Source organism: Chelmon rostratus, chromosome 5 (genome assembly GCF_017976325.1).
Source record: "Chelmon rostratus isolate fCheRos1 chromosome 5, fCheRos1.pri, whole genome shotgun sequence".
Taxonomy (NCBI): Eukaryota; Metazoa; Chordata; class Actinopteri; order Chaetodontiformes; family Chaetodontidae; genus Chelmon; species Chelmon rostratus.
This window is the reverse complement of record NC_055662.1, coordinates 21390913-21411962: the sequence shown is the minus strand read 5'-3', so window position 1 is coordinate 21411962 and position 21050 is coordinate 21390913. Positions and strand designations below refer to the sequence as shown.

The following is a 21050-nucleotide window of genomic DNA, read 5'->3' as shown; positions in this document are numbered from 1 at the left end:
AAGTATGCCATACTGGCTCTGGTTTAGTGTTATGACTATGGACTTCCCCCACCTCCTTAAAACAGCATCAATATGACGATGTCTCGTACCAGCAATGTGTTTTTCTTTGTGCTAAAAGATGTTCTTTTCATTCTAACCAATATCACACTGTCTGTACATGTATGTACTACTCCATGACAGATGGGGTCGCTGCTGTGCGTTTAGGTATTATTTTGTTTCTCCTTTTTCTGCGTTGCCAAGACATCAGCAACAGTTTACAAATATGTCTACTCTGTAATCTGAAGTGAAGCAAATGGCTAACGTGGTTCATGTAGTATTTTCACGCCAGGTTGTGTGTGTTTTACTGTTCATTTCCTTGGCTCACACTCAAAACATTGTCGGTAAGACCTTAATATAACCGTAAAATTTATCCAGTTTTACATGAAAATGGCTAACGCTAACGTTATCCAAGCAGACTTAGCTAGCCAACACTAAAGAACTAGTTAGCAACCGACTAAACGTCAAAAGGTTCGTCAGCGTAATTTTACACATTTTCAACATGGTTTTATGATGCTAGTAAACAGAAATGTCATTAACAGTTTTCCAACCGTCATATCTGACTGCAACTGGACCAACGGTGACTGCACTTTTGCTCGGAAACACGTCGGACATCTCTCTGAATCTGAGGACAGTGTCCCCATCTAATAAAACAGGTAAAAGCTGTAGACTTCCTGATACTCTGGTTTTAGCCATGTTTGTTCATCAGTTAAGCTCTAAATGAACAGTTCTTACAGTTCTTAATGTACAGTTCTTAAACAGTTCTTAATGTAATATCTACCAGAATTACTGGTACCTTTTACCTGATGATTTCTTATGCGTAAAAATGAGCTTCGTTTGGAAATATTTTGCCAGAATTTACCATTCTCCTGTGTAGTGGCCCACCAAAAGAGAGAAGGAAGGCAACGATGTGGCTGTCATTTGGACAGATTTTGTGGCTGATGATGGTTTGTTTTCTTTTACAGGAAGCATTGGTTCTCCATCATGTGTACCTCAGGTAACACAGTGGCTGCTCACACGGGAACAGGTGGGAAAGGTAAGAGGCCAATCTTACAGTGTACAGTAGTTTTCATCATATCATATTTCATAATGGTGAAATAATGCTGACATTAGAGGCAATTAGACAGGATATATGGTAAAGAAACCTCCCATAATTAATTTAATTGAGTTAAATGTTTTAAGATGTTATGATTGTTAAGATGTTATTATAGTATGAATACTTTTCTTTGTTCCTCATGTGTCTTTCTTTTGGTGACTCAGACTGCAGTTCAAGTTCAGCTGAGACTGGATAGAAGTCTGCGTTTGTGTGGTGAGAATGAGACAGACACAGACTGCTGTCCAAAGCCACTATGTGTCCTGGAGACCCTACAGGTGTCTGCCTGTGTGGGTGGCACACCTCAGGCATCACTGCTGATCCAGGCCAAGATACATGCCCTGTTGGCTTCTGCTAATGCTGGATCTGGTAATTCAAATGAAACTTGTATCTCATCATAATGGGCTGTCATGCTAAGGATGTGCCACATTCTAATGAATATAAATCTCCTATATGTTTCAGCTAATAAAACAGCCATCCCAAACCAAGTGTACCAAACACTGGGCTCTTGTCCCTGTGACCTCACATTCAGAGCATGTGACGCACGCTGCTGCTGTGACAAGGTATTTACATCTCTCACATTATTACATTGTTTTAACAAGAGAGCAGTGCATTTTAGGCAATTTTATGTCCCTCTGTATTAATCCTCAATTACTTATTTCACACCCTTTCGCTCTTAACAGGACTGTTCCATTGAAGATTTGAAGCTGTTTGTGTCCCACTGTCTCCCAGGGCCCTTTGGTGGGCAGGTCTCTCCTGCTCCAGATTATCATTGCTCTGTGCAGTCCTCTGAAAACTCCCCAGATTGGTTTCCGTTTTTATGTGTCAGTTCTCCACCTGAAAACAACCCTTATCTTGGGCTTTTTTACCAGGGAAACACAATGTGAGAAATTATTGTGTTTATGTTTTTATTGATTAATTCATCAATTTTTGTGTCACGTTTTTTTGATTAATGTTTTCCCCTTTTAACTTGTCTAGTACATCTAAGCCTGGTCCATCCTTCCAAGGGCCTGTTTTGCCAGCTCCAGTGCCACTTAATGCTTATTTTCAAGGAAGTCCCATTTTCACATTAAATGACCAGTTCTTCACTATTCCCCAGGTTAGTTGTGTGGCTTTTGTTTCTTAATACAGTTTGTTTACATTATGTTTTGTATTGTATATGTTACTAGAGCTGTAACAACTAATGCTTTGTATGTATCTATTTCACAGAAGGTGTTTGGACGGTGTGTAAACAGTGCCCCTGTAGCATTTTTGAAAAATTTCAAGGTCAAGTGTGTAACTTTGCTGCGCTCCTGTCCAACTGGATCTCCCTTACAGACACTACCAACAGATTTGAGAATTAAAGTGAAGAATGGACAAGGGGGTATGTGTTAACTGCAAAACATACTGAATACATGAGAATGCTTTGATATGTTCTAGAGCTCTTTGAATCCATGTGTCTTCAATTTGTGTTGTTTTTTTTTTGTTTTTTTTATGTATTCCAGGTGATGCTGTAGTGAACGTAATTGATGAAGTGGCCACTGACTTGAGTCAGTTTATTTTAAGCACAGATGCTGTTGCCTCTTCAGGTATGAAGATTACAACATATCATTACTAAAACAACTCATGCTGACAATTAACCTTAATTTTTAAATTTGCTGATATTTCTCGGAAGATGAGAGGCTGGTATGTGAGAATGTGACCTTAGCGCTGGATTACAAATTCTACTGGAAAGGAAATGCCATCACAAGTATCACACTGACACACACTGTTGGGACTATCACTTTTAATAGTAGTGGTAAGTACCCATAAGGCTTACCCATTATTTGGCGTATCACCAGTCATAGTTGATAGAGACTGTATGTTTGGTGTAGTTTGACCTTATTTTTGGTATTCTGTTTCCTGAACAGTGGCGTTAACCACAAGGTATTCTGCTGTGTTTCTAAATGGAGAATTCACTGGTGAGCCCAACTCAGGGAACCCAGGTGAGAGCAAAATAAAATACTTTTTCCTGAAAATGGTTGTGGAGGTGAACTGTTTATAGGAAATACTTCACAGTGCCTGTCACAGTTGGTTACACAAAAATATTTTAAATGACAGGTTATCAGGTAGGAAGGCCTGTTATTGCTGGAATTGTGGACACTTTGGACAATAACACAGGCGCAATACAGAGGACATCAATCAATCTCTGGAAACCAGGTGAAACCCATTAAGTCATGTTGTTGATTACGAGGAGCATGTTGGTGAATTATGTGCAGTATATTTTGATCATGACAAGTTGATTAAAGGACAAAATACCGTTTTGTGATCCAATAACAGTGAGTGATGGATTCTGTTCCACTGCTGAGAAGAAACCGGTTCTGTTTGGGGAGAATTCAACATCAGGATGTCTGCTACATGTCAGCCAACAGAATCTGACTCAGTGTAATCTCCTGAGGTCAGTACCTTAGCATGAGTTCATGTTTGATCTATGTCTGTATGTATTTGTGCAGAAATAGATATCCTTTTTCTCCTTTAGAGAGGCTGTTACTTCTCTCCAGGCAGCTTTGGTTACAGCCATATATGTGGCAAAGAGTGGAAACCCAGATCCCCTAACCATGACAGACTGGGTGAACATAACCTGTAAGTAGGTGGTGCGAAGAAACAACTCATGCAAAGTTTGTGTCTTTGTGTAATGACATCAAGCATTTACCAAATATTTTTTTCATTTGTTTATAACTAAAAGTTACACACATTTAAATTCCAGTTGTGACACTGAACTCAAGCACAGCTATGGAAGACACCATAAGTTCATGCTATGGGATTCCATCCCACCAGCATATCCATGTTTGGAGTTTTATCACTGACGTGGTAGATGGCATACCTCAAAGGGATATCCGCGCTTTGGAAGTCAGGTATGTTTCAGGTGTACAATTATTGCAATGCACAGTGAAAATTGCATTCCCAATTCAGGAGGAGTTGTTAATCATTAGAAGTTACAATATGTCCTAGTATTATAAATCCTTGTGACTCAAGAATCTAATTTTTTCTCATTTTTAGTTATAGCCTGTCTCCCTGGGCACTGGATTGTGGAGGAGGTGATGTCTCTGCATGTGTGGACCCAACAGAGACTCAGTTGTTCCCCATCACCTCCTCAGTCACCTTTACTGATATTCCTGTCAACCCAGGGCCACCAAAAACCAGGTGCTTCCTCAAGCAGCAAGACTGCCCTTATGAGAGGAGTTGTTAACTTGAACTGAATAAATGTTTGAGCTGCCTGACTGACTGTAACCTAGAGTGTGATGTTTTTGTTTAATTCCCTATCAGGTTTCAGATCAACTTCACAGAGTATGACTGCAACCGGAATGATGTGTGTTGGCCTGAGCTCGCCTTCCCCTTCACCAAGTATTACACAGGTGGGAATTTATTTAGTCCTAGAAGATCTGTCCAATATTTTATTGTTTCCTTTAGTCGATCATTTAGTAAATTGGAAATTTTATGCTAAAAACATTTTAACTACTGTGAAAATTCAGCATTTGAACTTAACACTGTATCAAGATCCTTATATCCATTATTAGATCATCAGAACTGATGGATTTGTACATTTATTTAAAAAAAACAATGCAGCATCAGCAACTTGTTTTACTTTTGTCCCTCCCAGGTGAGCCATATTCTCAGTCACTGGCTAAGGGCCTTATCTTGGTTTTCTTCTTTATCACCGCCTCGATTCTTGGAAATCCGTGGAGACAAATTCGACAGGCGTGGAACTGCGCTGATCTCTAACACAAATACTGAGAACAATGTAGGGGTAAAAATATGGGGGGCACAATGGTAGGGTGAGAGGCTAAACACAACAGTGTCTTTAAATGTCACTGAAATGTATTTGCACTCTTTGTCCATTAGATACTGTTTAGAATGATGTTTTTACATGTTTAAAATATGTTTGTGGGAATGTAAATAGTTGTATTGATGCACCATTTTGTAATAAAGATATTTTTTCTATTACTTTTTTAATTCCCTATCCCTCAACACGCTTTTTAACCCAATATTCTTATTGATAGCTTTGAAAAGTCTTACATAATTTCAGTCCCACCTCAGTTTGTTTAGGGAGTGTCGCACAGCTCAGTTCTGGGTCATTGTTTATTCAGGTTTTAGATGTTCCCTCAAGGGTTCATCATCCACATGCACAATAATGTTTCAGGGTTATGCAGACAGCACCAAACGTAACACAGTTGAATCACACAGATGAATCTAGACCCTTACATTGCCTTTGTCCCCTCTGTATGGATGACCCAATATTTCATACAGTCGAATCTGGTCGGTCAGGATGTTCTCTTTATTGTACCAAAAAAACTGAAAAATTAAGATTAATTTCACTTGTTCTGTCCCCTCAAGCGTTTTTATCATTGTGTCTCATACTTAAAGAAAAAACCTGTTTTCCTTACCAATAAGAATTTTTTTTTGCCCTGGGCACGCCTAACAGGTTAACCTAATACCTAGGGGTTTTTTTGCAGAGCAATTCTATAAACAGAATAAACATATGTTGTTAATCACCCCAGAAAGTATGATTGTACCAATTTCAAATATTCCAGACACTATACACTGCAAAGTCTTTTTACACACCTTTTTAAACCATTTGTTTTAGATAGATGGATAGATAGATAAATACTTTATTAATCTCCAAAGAGTAATTTACATTTCCAGCAGCTCAAAGGGTGGAAACACAAGGGCATGCAAAAAAGAACAACTTTCAAGTAAGGATTATAGGAACAAATTTCTGGACCTCAAAGACTTATTTGTTATACAGACAGGTAGGCCTATAACGCTGTGATAGTATATTTATGTCTGCCTATCAATGAAGAAATGTGCAAGAAGTAGCTGCATGAGTGTCCATTTGCCTTTATACAGTGCTGAGGGCTCAAAGATTCCGTTCAGAGAGTGACTGTGGTGCGCAGACTCCAGGAGGCGGCGGTCATTGGTCAAAGGTATCTCACTGCCGTGGAAGTTGATCACGTTCAACAGTGTGAAGTGCAGTGACGTGTAGTACTATGGACACGGCAAGCGGACGTCTGCTCAAACTTCATGAACTATGAGAAGAGTTGCGACCACATATTTGGATGTGCTACGTTAGCGGTCTGAACACCGACTGCCTCGCAGTTTCAGGTTGAACTTTGATGAAAGAAGTTTTGCATCCAAGCCTTAACAACACGGCGCTCACCGGCTAAGTTAGCGCATTAGCTAACTGGAGTAGCCTCGGTTGTAGCGATAGCTGTCCGTTATGCAAATCAAATATTGTTTTATGACGGAAGCCAGACCATGAAAACACAACGAAGCAGTCAACTGACCGCCGCTGACGTGCTATAATTACAGAAACCGCATTAGTTATCTTGCTAATATTAGCACGTCGTCGGAGCAGCAAATAGTCAGAGCGGACTGCCAAAATGAGCTCCCTTCTCCGGGGTGAAGAGATGTGTCTGGCCCAACTGTTCCTACAGTCCGGATCAGCATACGACTGCATCAGTGAACTTGGAGAACTGGGGCTTGTGGAGTTCAGAGACGTAAGTCTAGAAATATACCGGTTTTAATGCCTTGAAACACAGTAATGTCTCACTTAAAAAGTTACTGCTGAGTTGGTTAAAATCGAAAGCACTCGACAAAAGCGGTTTGTTTATGGTAGTGATACGTTCATATCATCAGAGTTAGCTACTTTATATCAGAGCAGACGTGGCGATTTTTCTCGTAACTTACAAAAGAAAGTTTTGGATGTCCTTCAGATCACAGCTGTTGTAAAACGCTGCTGTAAAGTGGCCTGAACAGGAACTTGCTGTCAGGTTTATGATGTTTTGTCTTGAAGATAGTGATAAAGTTATTTTCCACACTGCCTCAGTGATGAGTGGGAATGAGGATTGTTTATCATTCAATTCACAACTGAATATGCCTTTTGCACCTGTTTCAGCTCAATCCCAGTGTTAACGCATTCCAGCGAAAGCATGTCAATGAGGTCAAGAAATGTGAAGAGATGGAGAGGATCCTGGGTAAGCATGTATTGACCTTTGATATACACACTACTAAGGCTCTGTGTCTGTTCATTGAGTTGTAATTGTAGTCAAGATTAGGGCAGGAAATACAATTATTTTGCCCCAGACAGGGTGAGAGTCAAAACTGTGATGGGACTGTCGAGCAAAGCAGGAATGCATGAAGCCACAGAGGACCTTCTCACTGAATTCAATTGAGAACCAGTGACCCCACAGTCATGAGAAATGTCAGCTGGTTGTAGATTTAGTTGGATGAAAACCCGTCCTTGGTTAACTCTACCCCTTATTATTACATTAAGAGAGGAGAATAACACAGTTAGACTTCTTCAAATGCTTCAAATCAAGTCTTTTTGAAAGGATGGTGTTTGGAGGTTTTGCAAACGATTTTCTTGATTTTTCTTTTTTAACAGGATACCTTCTCAGGGAAGTCAAGAAGGCGGACATTTCACTGCCAGAAGGAGATGTGAACCCAGTGGCTCCTTTACCCAAGCACGTCATGACCATAATGGTTTGTTGGTTTCTCATGTATCATTGTTTATCATTGTTGAATTTATCATGTTGATGGCTGTATTCCTGGACAGTTTTTAAACCAGTGTTGAGTGAGTGCCATTGCGACTAAATGAATGTAGTGGAGTACTTTCTGTGTGTGTGTGTTCACAGGAGCAGCTGCAGAGGCTAGAAGTAGAGTTAGGTGAAGTCACAAGGAATAAAGAGAAGCTGCAGAGGAACCTACTGGAGCTGACAGAGTACACACACATGCTGCGCGTCACCCGCAGTTTTGTACAGAGAACTACGGAGGTTAGTGTGTCATCATGTAATGAGGCTGGATTCTGTGCACCCACATTTACATCCTGTTTACACGTCAAAGAATTATTCCTCACGACATAGCTATTACAATCTGCTCTTTGACTTGATTTTGATTTTCTTCTTTCCCCTCCTACATCTTGCCTTTACTTTTAGCGAGAGCCCCTGCAAGTTCAGTATGAGGAGTTTCCCTTCCTAGAAAAAGACGCAATGATGGACTACAGCAGCATGCAGAGGCTAGGAGCCAAACTGGGGTGAGAGATGAAATTCTACTAGCCAAATCAGCATGTTTATGTGTTAAGTCTTGGTCGTCTGTCACGCCCTTTCACTTACAGATGCACTTTCTAAACAGTTCACACACAAACGGACAAGAAATTCACAAGCTGCAGTAGCTGAAATGCAGCTCTGTATCTTTGCCAACATGTCTTTTTGCTCATGCAAACCCTTATTCTTAGATTTTTTACTTCTCTAGTTAGCTCAGTGGTGTGGGAAAACTTGTGAGTTCTTGCTGTTGCGTATCTGTGAAGTAACCGCCGCTACTCTGCAGCATACGAAGTATCACAGCTACGGCAGGCAGCTTGTATTATGTTCGGCTGAGCACACTGTGACATCAATAATGTAAGATTGTTTGGGTAATAGCAGAGCTATGCTCACTGTGACGTTGACCAGGTTGCTCACAAGCACACGTCAGTGAAGATTTTCACACATGCAAACACACACGCACACACACATCTCCCTCATCCCAAGATCCTGAATTATTTTACTCAGAAGACTGTTGGTTGTGGCTGTTAATTATTAAGATATTTTGAAGCTCTGAGCTTCAGAGTTGAAATATCAGTGTGAAAATAATAATAATCATTTTATCGTAACTTTTTCTTTTGTGATTGAATTGTACAGAAGAAGACATCTTTTTGAATTTGGAAATGTAATTATGAAAGAAATGCAAACAATGTTTAAGACAAATTTTGAATTATTTTATTGAAGGTTTTGTTTTAATTTTGTAACAATATCATTACTGTAATATTTTAAATGCCCTAGTAGGCACATATGTTCGTCTCTTTGTAAAGTTCTCCTCTTTCTCTCGCAGGTTCATTTCTGGGCTTATTCATAGAGTGAAGATCGAGGCCTTTGAGCGGATGCTTTGGAGAGTATGTAAAGGATACACAATCCTCAGCTATGCAGAGGTTGAGGAATATCTGGAAAATCCCGACACAGTAGGTTTCCCAAAGCTTGTCCAGAATTTGCGCTAAAGTTTAATTACTTATGTCTTCCCTGCATTGCAGAGTGAGATTCAAGTATCAATAATGAAGAAACATTTGCATGAATTACATATTTTGTCAGTGTCTAACTTCCTAAGTTGGGTTCCTCTCTAGATGCAAGGTGGTCTTTTTAATTTTAGTTTTTATTTTAATTTACCATAAGATTTACATTTGATTTATTTACTATAAATCAACCTAGAAAACACTCTTGGTCTTCATTCAAAAAATGCATGTGAGGACAAATTGGATCTAGCTTCTATGTCCACATGAGGTCTGGACCATTAATTGAATTATGTTTTCTGTCACGATTTTGGCTTCCAACAATTATCATTGAGATGACACGATTATTGTGCTGCTTTCCTTTTTGTAATGATGCTCTTGTTTTGTCTTGTGTTAAAAATGCACACATACTTCCTTTTTGTGCAGTGTTGGCCCAGTGGAGTGTTCAGAATTAGTGCAGAGGACAGGGTAGTGTAGAGCATTGCGAATGACAAGAGCAAATCCTGAAAGTATGACCAAATGTATATTTGTTAAATATTGTGAAAATGCAAATGACGCTGTAGAAGCTGTTGTAAAGTCTGTTCTAGTCCCTCTTATAAAATTACAAGCAATGTTCATAATAAAAAACAGCAGTCATGCTTTTCTAAAATTGGATAGAGAAAGCTTTCAGGTGCTGTTTCCAAACCGAGAATGAACTTTACACCTCAGCTTCTTCTCAGTTTTGTTTTAGTAATGAACAGCTTGATTTCACAAACCAACATAAATTCCAAATGTACAAAAAATATGACCGTCACTTGAAAATCTACACACGATCAAAAATGACACTTCCTTTATTTATTAACATCTGTTGTCATTGATGTGCAACACTTGGCCTTATTTTCTGTCTGCAGGGCGAGCCCACCAAATGCGTGGTGTTCTTGATCTCTTACTGGGGAGACCAAATTGGTCAGAAAGTGAAGAAGATCTGTGACTGGTAACTATTCCACATTATTTTATCCTGTGGTTGTTTTATTAATTAATTAAAAGTTTCTTTTTTCTTTTCTGCTTGCCATAGTAGCAAGAGTGAGTTATAAATAATAATAATGCTTTTTCTCTCCATAGCTATCACTGTCACTTGTATCCCTATCCCAGTAGCAATGAGGAGAGGAATGATGTTGTGGAGGGACTAAGAACTCGCATTCAGGACCTGCACACAGTATGTCTGACATTTTTCAAGTTTCTGGCAATGCAGATGTTTAATTAGTGACAGAATCAGTAGTTATTCTGTTTGTCATTCACTAAAGGTTTACTCATACATGCGCTTCCTGTCATCTCCCTGTTAATCTACAAACCAAATCATTTAAAATATGAGCCGTCCTCCTCCTGGTAGTGGGTTTTAAGATAAAGGAACACAACATTTTTCTGATATCAGCTTGAAAAACTATTGTGTTCAGTGAATCACGTTGCATCTGGTACGGATTTCTCGTCACCAGCTCTTTTATGTCGCAGAGTGAAAGAACAAAATGAATTGGCTGATTTTGCTTTCTAAAAGATTAACCCATTTTTTCTTCTTGTGAACCAGTCCAGGCTGTTACAGGGTCAGTTTGGTTTCTGTCTGGGGCATTTCACCCGTGAATCATTTGGTAGCTGTGACTGAAAATTGGAAGTGCGCTCACCCCCTGTAGCACATGATCAGCATGAGGCCTCAGCTGAAAGTTGAACCGTTTTTTTCCCTCTCTCTTTTATGTGTGCTGTTTTTCATCCCCTCCCCTTTCCCCTTTTTCTGTCTCACACACACACACACACACACACACACACACACACATACATACACATACACTTGTTTAAAATGTAAATGTTAATTTCTCTCATATACATTTTAAAAAATGTGGAAAAAAATTGGATCCTTTTTTTTTAAATCTTGAATATCTCTTGCTTTGATGAAGCACACCAAGAGGTCCTGTTTATTTCGTACTGTGTCCAGGTACTGCATAGGACAGAGGACTACCTGAGACAGGTCCTGATTAAGGCTTCAGAATCCGTCTACACCTGGGTCATCCAGGTCAAGAAGATGAAGGCCATCTACTATATTCTGAACCTGTGTAGTTTTGATGTCACAAACAAGTGTCTGATCGCTGAGGTGTGGTGTCCTGTCAACGACATTCCCGCCCTGCGGAGGGCCCTGGAAGAAGGATCGGTGAGGAAGCTCTTTCCATACTTGCTCTATTTGAATTTGGCCTCGCTGCAGGCTTTCTTTTTCTGTTTATTTAACCGGGGCAGTTGCTTCATGAACTGGGGTATTGTTACAATAAAAGCAACTAGTGTATGAGGCATTGCTTTTATTTTTGACCTCTTTAGTTTAAGGAAAAAGACATTTTACATGACTTGGCCAGGGTACTGAAAGACCACTGTTCATTCAGTTTGCAGGCTGATAAGGACACAGTGTGTTTGTGGGATAAAGGAATACAAAGATGCACTAATGAGGATGATTGTTGAGGTTTATTTATCATTATGCTAAAAATGCTTAACCACAGAGGGACATTATATCAATGTCTTCTGTCATTTTATTTGACTTACACATGCTGCCTACTTTTCAAATCAAATGTTTCAACACAATATAGTGAAATTAGCTTACGCTGACATTTTAATTTGATTTTGTTATTTCAGAGAAAAAGCGGTGCAACAGTTCCTTCCTTTGTCAATCGTATCCCCACCAGTGACACTCCCCCCACCCTGATCAGGACCAACAAATTTACCTCTGGCTTCCAGAATATAGTGGATGCCTATGGAGTGGCCAGTTACAGGGAGGTTAACCCTGGTGAGTGTGATCTTTTCTTTCTGTCATTTTTTTCCCTCTCTGTGTACACAAAAAAAAAAACGTGCATGGGCCAAACTAAAATGCGAAGTTAGCACTTTATTTGTCAGTTTTCTCATGTCATTGTGTCACAAGTCAAAAATGTGACAGCAACACGAATGTGTTGCATAACAGGAAACGATAAGAGCCTTTAGTTGTAACTGTGCAATACTTCCTGCTGTGACACATGCATAATGTAACCAAGCTCTCAGGTGATGGGGGTTTTTTAAGAGCCTGCCTGAAGAGCTCAGGCTAAAGGTATTTTCTGTAATCATTGCACATATCATTTAACAGTTATTAGTTTTTATGATTGTGTTTTGTGCTGATCATGTTGACTTTATGTTTTTAATATTTTATCAGTGCTACAGGACGTGAATCTATTTTATGTTCACTTGTCTTGAGTTTTTTTTTCTTTTTTTGTCCGTCTTGCTTTTAGCTCCTTTCACAATCATCACTTTCCCATTCCTGTTCGCTGTGATGTTCGGAGACCTGGGCCACGGAGTCATCATGGCTCTGTTTGCTTTGTGGATGGTGTTGTATGAGAATAACCGCAAACTTAAAAACACAAGGAATGAGGTGAATGAGTACTGCAAAGCATTTTTTTAAAAAGTCTACAATAATACTCAGTTGAAAGCTCACGTACATTAACTTGAGTCATGTGTGTCTGAAGTGTAACTGAGTGATTTGATGTGTACATGCAGATCTGGAACACATTCTTTGAGGGGCGTTATATCATCCTGATGATGGGCCTGTTCTCCATCTACACTGGCCTGATATACAACGACTGTTTCTCAAAGTCCCTTAACATCTTTGGTTCTGGATGGAATGTGACAGCCATGTTCAGCGCAGAGGTGTGGAAGTGAGTAAAAGGTCTTCATTGTAACAGTAAAACAGCTTGAAGATATGAAGATAAGATGACGTTTGTGGATTTGTTTCATCATGAAATACATTTCACAAACACTGGTGGTTTTGTGCCGAACAGGCCAGATGATATTCGTGGGAATCGTCTTCTGACTCTGGATCCAAATGTTACGGGAGTTTTCAAGGGGCCGTATCCTCTGGGAATTGACCCGGTAAGGAGAGAATATTGAAGACTAGTCATCATGAATTTGATTTTACCATTGCTTCTCATTATTGTAGTGTTTTTTAAAAAAACCTCATCATACTCACAATCACAGTAAAAAGCACTTTGAACTGTATTGTGTAAACAGAACATGCATTTAAAGTTAAAAGCTTATTTTGTGTGCATACATTATTGCTTAGAACAATGTAAGAAAATACAAATTAGCTTCCTGGTTACCACAATGGTTGAAACAACTAGTTGCTTCCATAGCTTGTGGAAGTGGCATATCTATGCTCTTAGTTTCTGAAATACACTTACTAAACAAAGTTTCTCTAATTTAGCAATTATTGGAAGGGATTTAATGTACTACTAGAATAGTAGCTAAAGATCTACAAGGCAGCATGATTGTAATTTAAAATACTTAACTTTATAGCAGTCTTTATAGGTTTGTGAAATGTAATCATATTGTTTGACAAGCTATATGAAACTCTATTAGTATAATGTTATTATATAAACTAGGACTATGAAACAGCCATCAATGTAAAGCAGTCATGGTGCTGATACAGTGCATCACTATTAAAAACAGGAGGTTATTTGCTTAATTAGCCGCGATGTCACTCACACAGGTATGCACATCATGTGGTAAAAATTAACTAGGTTGAATTCTGGCAAGTTAGGTTATTGAATCACAATAGGGACTTTGAGCAGCGCTGGTTAAAGGGACCGCTACGCTGTTCGAGAAAAAAAAAAAAATCCATTTTGCATGTGCATCATCTCGACACTTCCTGACATTCCAAGACACAGTTAGTCATAATTTAGCTAGAGTTAATCTTCCACCAGTCAAAACAGCCCATTTTATTGTACTGTATATGTCCCCTTTCCGTTCTAAAGATTTGGAACTTGGCATCCAACCGCCTCACATTTCTGAACTCCTATAAGATGAAGATGTCAGTGATATTGGGCATCATACACATGAGTTTCGGGGTCATCCTCAGCACATATAATCACTTGTAAGTATAATTTTGTTTTTTGTTTTTTTACTTGTAAAGCCCTAATGCTAGATGTTGTTGTTTTTAATAGCCTGCCTTATTCTTTTCAACAAAAACAGGCACTTTAGGAAGAAGCACAACCTGTACTTGGTCTTTCTCCCTGAGCTCCTGTTCCTGCTGTGTCTGTTTGGCTACCTGGTGTTCATGATATTGTACAAGTGGCTGGTGTTCTCTGCTAAGGACTCCAGACATGCCCCGAGCATCCTCATCCACTTCATAAACATGTTCCTCATGCAGAGTGATGCCGTGCAGCCCCTCTACCCAGGACAGGTGAGACTCCAATGTTACGCTCCGTTCATGCTACAGTGTCACTGGCGTCCCTGCTCTTACTGAACAGGTTAAATCTAATGCCATTAAAAATACAAACAGATGTCACTGAGACACTTCATAACAATGTCATGCAATGTTGTTTTGCTTCTTCCAGACTGGCTTGCAGATATTTCTGGTGGTCATTGCTGTTCTCTCAGTGCCTGTCTTACTCCTGGGGAAACCTGTCTACCTTTATTGGCTTCACAACGGAAGCCACCGCCTAGGAATGTACAGGGTGAGGGTTTTAATGTGTGCATAGATGTGAAAAACATCTCCAGATATTTGTTCTGTGACTGTAAACAGGCAAATCTGATATATTTCTCTGTGTTTTCAGGGATATGAGCGCGTGCGACGAAACAGTGAAGAGGAGCTGTACCTGATGAGGGCTCACGACATGGAGGAGGGCAGCAGTCACAGCGATCTCTCTTCTAGTGGAGAACGAAATACAGAGGAGGTGTGCACAATAAAACAGCTGGATTGTTGCCCATTGATCTCAAGATACCCTAAAAGCATGTTATTTTTTTATTGCTTTCAGTGAGTGACGCTGAGTCTTGTTTTGTTGTTGTAATAGTTTGACTTTGCAGATGAGCTCCTGCATCAGGCCATCCACACTATAGAGTATTGCTTGGGTTGCATCTCCAATACAGCCTCCTACCTAAGGCTCTGGGCTCTGAGCCTGGCACATGCCCGTGAGTATAATGGTTTGCACTGCAGCATAAAGGTAGTTTGTCCCTCCATCAAAAATCTGTGCATGCCGACACCGAATGCAAAGTGAGTTCATAAAATCATGAATAGCTCAAGAGTATCTTAGTAACATGGAGCTTCTGTTCCACATTAAAGAGCACTTTGCATTTAATTCCCTCCATTTTGCTTTTGTTCGTGTGTGTGTGTACAAGATGTCTGAATAGCCACTGTGTATTTGTTCCTTTGTTCACTTATAGATAATACAGTATATAGCAAATCCTGTTATGCACAGTGGTAAGGGGCATACCAGCATGTGCAGCCTTGTATGAAAGCAATGCAGTGTCCCCTCAGTGACCCAGCATGTTTGCATGTAAACAGCTCACACTGCAGCCTGCTGATGTTTCATTGGTGATTGTACAGTTCTTATTCCTGTAGTTCCCCAATACATTTTCTCCTGATTATGTACATTGCAACAGCAGTCAAGTGTCGTCAAGGAGTAGCATTAGGTTGTGGCCACTTTTTCTGTGGAAATGTGCCTATGCATGGTATTGAATGATTGATTCAACTGATTTTAATTAATTTGGCATAACTAATTAGAATTTAATGGAAAATCGATGAGGTGGCTGTGTGAAGAAGGGAGAACCAATCCATTTTATGCCTCTAATATGTGTATATACCCTTGGTTGTGGTGTGTCTTGTTAGCCATGATAAGAGCTGTTCAAATTCTCTCAATGTGAAAGAAAAGTGCTTCAGTGCTTCCTGTCATATCTCCTTTAGCGTAGGATACATTGGATCACATATTCACAGCCTGTAACTTGACAGTACAATCAAGTCAACATTTCAAGGTGTTTAATGAGTTGTGTGTTAGATCTTAAGATATTATATGTATAGACTCATAATCAGCATGTTAACCATAACACAGATGTCTGCCTTTTAAGAAAAAGGCATATGAGATGTTTTTAGCAAGGTGAAGTTTTTATTAATCATGTTTGAAACATAAAAACAGATATGTACAGTAGATTTGTAGGCCCAGCTTGGTGTGCTTATATCAATGAGGTTATTAGTCCCTCTGAACAAATTTTATGGTTAAGTCTTTAAACAATGCCGCCAAACCCATACAACCCTTTTTGCAACGTTTGTCATGACCAGGGACATTAACAGGAGTCTAGATCAAAGCCAACATATGTAGACCAGTGAGAGGTCAGAGATCAGCGTGAGTATTAGTAACTGGCATATAGTCCCCTTTTGTCTTTTTGTAAATGGATGGTGCACATGTGGCATTCTCCGCCTTCACAGAGTTATCAGAGGTGCTGTGGGCGATGGTGATGCGAGTAGGACTGCGCATGGACACCATTGTCGGGGTTTTTTTCCTGGTGCCCGTGTTTGGCCTGTTTGCCGTTCTCACTGTGTCCATCCTCCTGGTAATGGAGGGTCTGTCTGCATTCCTTCATGCCCTCCGGCTGCACTGGTAAGATAACAGTAAATGCTAAAGTACTTGTGCCATTGACAAGGCCAAAGTGTGTTGAATTATCTCGGTGTTTTATATTCATAGCAGCTGTTTCTTTCTTCCTCAGGGTGGAGTTTCAACACAAATTCTACAGTGGGAATGGAATCAAGTTTTGCCCCTTTTGCTTCTCTCTCCTGCCCTCCAGCTTTGAGCATGACGGCTTACTGTGAAGGCACTATCTGTTAATTCTGCTATGTGGTAAACAGAGCCAAAGCAAGCCTGCAGGTTTCTATGCTTCTGAAGACATATTCTAGACATGTCAAGTGGTTATGTGGGATTTTTCTTTTCATCTTAACACTTTGTCATGCAAAGGAATTGTGGTGAGCTACACAAACTTTGGACTGAAACATGCTGCTAAAGGGTATTTTTTACCAGGATCAGTATGCTAAACTGCAGATCATCAAAAATTTGTCTGGCAGTTATTGGTAGCAGTTGTTGACGTCTCCGGAGAACCACATCTGCCAAACTTACAATAAATAAGTAAAAAGGGTATTGGATTTTAGTATTATAATAATAATAACGTAAAGAAGACCCCAAGGGTACACAGACAAAACTTGTTAGAATACATGTGCATTCTTTTCATGGGATTTGCTGCATAACATCCACCTTTTCCTTTTAAGAATAATGTTTAAGAAAAATGTTATCCTTATTTATTTTTTTCTGTTTCTCTCCATTTCTTCTGTCTATTTTCTTCATCATTAACTTTGGCACAATTGTGTATATTCATGCATATCCCCCCCCAAAGAGTTTCAGTTTTGGCAGATCTGGTTTCCATACACTGGATAGCGAGCCACCTATGTTGCACTGGCTGCTTTATGGAAGTACAACCAAATGACAGCATACTGTATGATTCTTTAGTTTCCCTTGTAGAAACACTACAACAGATCAATGACTTTTCAGTATGAAAATTGCTCGGGCAGGTGTGTGAGGAGATGTACAGTATATACTTTTACAGAATTATTTTTTAATTTATTATATTTTAAAATGTTGCATCACAATTAAAGGTGAATGTTAATGGGATAAGATTTCTACTTTTATGCCTTCACAGTGTTGCCTATGCATCTGTCACTTTCTGTACAATTTAACATTCCGTGCATGGAAAACTTAAATCATTCATTTGTTGACTTAGGTTTTACATACATATTCAACACAATAGTTCAACTGTATTAAATTTTATTTGGAGAAGATTGAGTTATGTACTAATATCAGGCATTTGTAGCATTTGCTAATTTTGTGGATTTGTTAATATTCTATGGATTTGGAATTTTTTTCTAAGGGAAGGAGACTTAATTGTCATCGTCACATTATTGCAATGTCTGCACTTTCATTGGCAACTCAGTTTGCTACAATAAGATACTGCCAAACATTTCTGAAAGTCATGACCTTGTCTAGTTTCAACAGTGAAACAATATGGAGTGAAATTGTGATGTTGCAGTCACTGTTTTATTGTGGCGAGTGATATTAGATTAGCAATTAATTGCAATAGATAAACACGTAGTTGAAGGGATATTGTAATTTCTTCTAATGCAGACCTAGTCTTTCTATTCTATTTACAGTTTTTTTTCCATTGACAAACACTCCATGCTCTTCATTTGAGAAAATCATCCCCCTGTCAATAATAAATTGCATTTGTTTGAGTTATGCCCATAACTGTATTTCTTATTGTACCTGGATTTAGACCAGATACAGTTATAATAAGATGCATACAATTTATAAGCTATACGGAAGTCAACTCCAAAAATATTTGACCTACTTTACGTAGTAACACTGTACTATTTTAATACTTTTGAGGGCTTCCAGCACAGTATGACCAAATACTTTAACTTAAATCTTGTAAGTAGTAGGTTTTTCTAAGAGTACGATTTATAACCAGCGAGGGTGACATTTGTGCTTTTTTTTTTTATGTTGCTTTATTTATGTGTGATTTGAATTAAATGTACACACACTGCACATGAAAGCCTTGGTGCATTATACTGATGAGGGATTGCTAGAAAAGATGCATTTTTTAAAATCATTTTTAGCAAATCAGTGGTCTGAAATTAATCCACTTCTGTTTGTCGATTTCTGATTCATTAACTCATCATTGATGTATCAATTAAACCAGGTGATTTATTAGTTTTTGATAAATTACTGAAGTAGCACCCCATCAATGGCAGTCTCTATATTGATATAACACAATGAGAAAGTTACATAATTACAAACAAACAATCTAGATATAGGTCTTATTATTTTGGCTCAGTGTGAAGATGGCTAAGTTTTCACCCACGTGGCAAGTTAAAAAAGCAAAAGCAATTAACGTATCAAAAAAATATTAGTAGTATTAAAACATTATATGAAATACGTATTATTTCCCTAAAAATGTCCAGTTATTTATCTTCAGCGTTTTTATATTCATTTATTTTATTGATTATGATTGTCAGATAATACGTCGATGGAGGGATTTTCTTTGTATTCAATAATGTGCAGCCACAGTGCCATTAAGCCATTTTAAACACTGAATTTTACATTTATTGATACACAAGATGGTTCTCACAGGGGGTTCCCAAAAGGATATGAAGGTTTTTAGATCCTTGACCAAAGCTGGGTTCAGTCAAAGGGGTAACACAGATCGCTGCCTTCCAGTCAACACTATGGGAACAAATTTCCCCAGCTTTCTCTCCCTGCTACGGTACTGCGCTGTAAGCTCGAGACGTTTGCTGGTTGCCGTGGCAACGCCTAACTGACTGCCACACGATTGTTTGGATAGTTGTTTAAGCTACTGGCAACCGAAAGCTAAAGTTGACAGAACATCACATGGCGACAGGTTAAACAGAAAATAGTTAACGTTAAGGTTGTTTTTTAATTCGTCAAATGTAGCTAGTGGTAACTATCAAATATGGTCCACGACGATTTACGAGTGGAGTGGATCCGACAGCGGGTATCCGCAGGTTTCCATTTACCGGACAGTCCCAACTGTTTCGACGAACTTCTCGGTCGGGGAGATGGAGAAGAAGAAGATAGAATTATCCGATATTTGAACATTGTCTCTAAGGAAGACTCGCCATTATGTCTCATGTTTTTCAAAACTATCAGAGAGGAGGAAATTGAAGTTGAAATTCCAGTCGGTAAGTTGGCAGAGGTGCAACGTTAGCCCCTGTTTGTGCCTCTCATCTACGTTAACGTTAACAAAGTTAACTAGTGGCCCATTACCATACATTGTCGCAGGTAACATTAAACATCGGTTATTCTAAAAGATAGCTAATTTAGCTAGTTGATTAACTTTACCATGACCTGAATACATAAGGGGCAAAGATGTAGAAAGTGAGCAAAATGTGTGAATGTGTTGATAATAAGACTGCATCTAACTACAGCATGTATGAACTCAGAAAGGGGCAAAGATAGTGACTCTGCAGATCCCGACGAGAAGTCCTGGATCCAAAGTGAGGCCGAGGAAACCTCAGGCTCAGGGGAGACGAATGAACAAAGTCCCAGTCATGTGAGATCAAACTTTAATTCGAAACTTCTTGTCTTCATTGCTTTTACATTGTTGCTGTGTTTGAACTTTTTTTATTTGTGTATTATTGATGTAGAGGATAATAATATGAGGTTATATAAACTCATGTCTGGTTTTGTGTTTTTAGAGGACTGAGATTCAAGTAGTGTATCATGTTGATCTTCATGTAACAGTAAATGAATACCCAGAGAGACTATTAAAATCCCCTGTCTTCTACTTCATCCGGAGCACAAAGGGTGAGATGACAGTTCTGTATCATTACAATGAAGCATATTCAAGCCTCTGTAAAGCATTAACCAAAATGGTATTATTTGTGTTATAATAGAGACCATTGTTGAACCACTTGACATGCTTGAGGCCGGTGTCCTGATGCCTAGGCTGTTTGACATTGGCATGCATTGTGGACACCCCCTTCTTGTGTTACAGAAAAAGCTTGACCATGTAAGTAAAATGAAAAAGAGTTCGCAAACAACTGAACAGCAACCATCAACAGTCAGACAAAAGCCTAATGTAACAACAGCAGAAAAGCACGTCAACATCAACCATGTGTATAAAACTGTCAAGTTTTTTTTCAATAAATGATACACAATGCACATTTTAACTTTCTCTCTTGTCAGGTCTATATACCCTTGCTTTCTGCCCACCAAATGAAGATGACTAGTGCTGGTTGTCAAAGCAGGGAAGTTTCTGCACAGGAGGAGACCAGTGAAAAGATAAGTCCCGTGAAGTCAAAGGGACAGTTCACGGTTCGTGATGAGTTGCTCAACAGGACGTACAAGTTTTTGGGAGTGGTCAACACAACTCTCCAACAACTTCAGACTCAAGGTTTGTTGTGATAGATATCCCAAAGGTCTATTGTTTGCAATGTCAGGAATTTATCGTTAATTGATTATCAAAAAACAAGTACAAATTTTAACTCCTTGGCAT

The 21050-nt window shown here is 39.1% G+C and overlaps 3 protein-coding genes across 3 annotated transcripts in view; all 3 read left to right on the top strand.

Annotated features, from left to right (window-relative positions):
• Nucleotides 1-245: 245 nt before the first annotated feature.
• Nucleotides 246-5092, top strand: tctn2 (tectonic family member 2). Its single transcript, XM_041937788.1, has 18 exons — nucleotides 246-380; nucleotides 579-692; nucleotides 1002-1072; nucleotides 1297-1498; nucleotides 1592-1692; nucleotides 1813-2012; nucleotides 2108-2228; nucleotides 2339-2492; nucleotides 2614-2697; nucleotides 2784-2906; nucleotides 3019-3093; nucleotides 3209-3307; nucleotides 3428-3545; nucleotides 3627-3730; nucleotides 3855-4002; nucleotides 4148-4291; nucleotides 4415-4503; nucleotides 4749-5092. Exons 1-18 carry the CDS (start codon nucleotides 293-295, stop codon nucleotides 4868-4870), a joined length of 2157 nt encoding a protein of 718 aa, XP_041793722.1. The 5' UTR covers nucleotides 246-292; the 3' UTR covers nucleotides 4871-5092.
• A 1032-nt stretch (nucleotides 5093-6124) lies between these two features.
• On the top strand, nucleotides 6125-18267 carry atp6v0a2b (ATPase H+ transporting V0 subunit a2b). The gene is made up of 20 exons (XM_041936355.1): nucleotides 6125-6645; nucleotides 7044-7122; nucleotides 7533-7630; nucleotides 7783-7920; nucleotides 8083-8180; nucleotides 9014-9140; nucleotides 10076-10158; nucleotides 10287-10380; nucleotides 11149-11361; nucleotides 11832-11982; nucleotides 12455-12594; nucleotides 12720-12877; nucleotides 13001-13091; nucleotides 13973-14091; nucleotides 14190-14400; nucleotides 14555-14674; nucleotides 14774-14893; nucleotides 15011-15128; nucleotides 16420-16591; nucleotides 16698-18267. The coding sequence occupies exons 1-20, from the start codon at nucleotides 6529-6531 to the stop codon at nucleotides 16798-16800; spliced, it is 2550 nt and encodes an 849-aa protein (XP_041792289.1). The 5' UTR covers nucleotides 6125-6528; the 3' UTR covers nucleotides 16801-18267.
• A 1238-nt stretch (nucleotides 18268-19505) lies between these two features.
• dnah10 (dynein axonemal heavy chain 10) overlaps nucleotides 19506-21050 on the top strand; it is a 34642-nt gene continuing 33097 nt past the window's right edge. Inside the window, exons 1-4 of the mRNA XM_041936452.1 lie at nucleotides 19506-19734; nucleotides 19981-20105; nucleotides 20550-20564; nucleotides 20741-20948. Of these exons, the coding sequence (XP_041792386.1) occupies nucleotides 19506-19734; nucleotides 19981-20105; nucleotides 20550-20564; nucleotides 20741-20948 (577 nt within the window). The remainder of the gene's footprint in view (nucleotides 19735-19980; nucleotides 20106-20549; nucleotides 20565-20740; nucleotides 20949-21050) is intronic.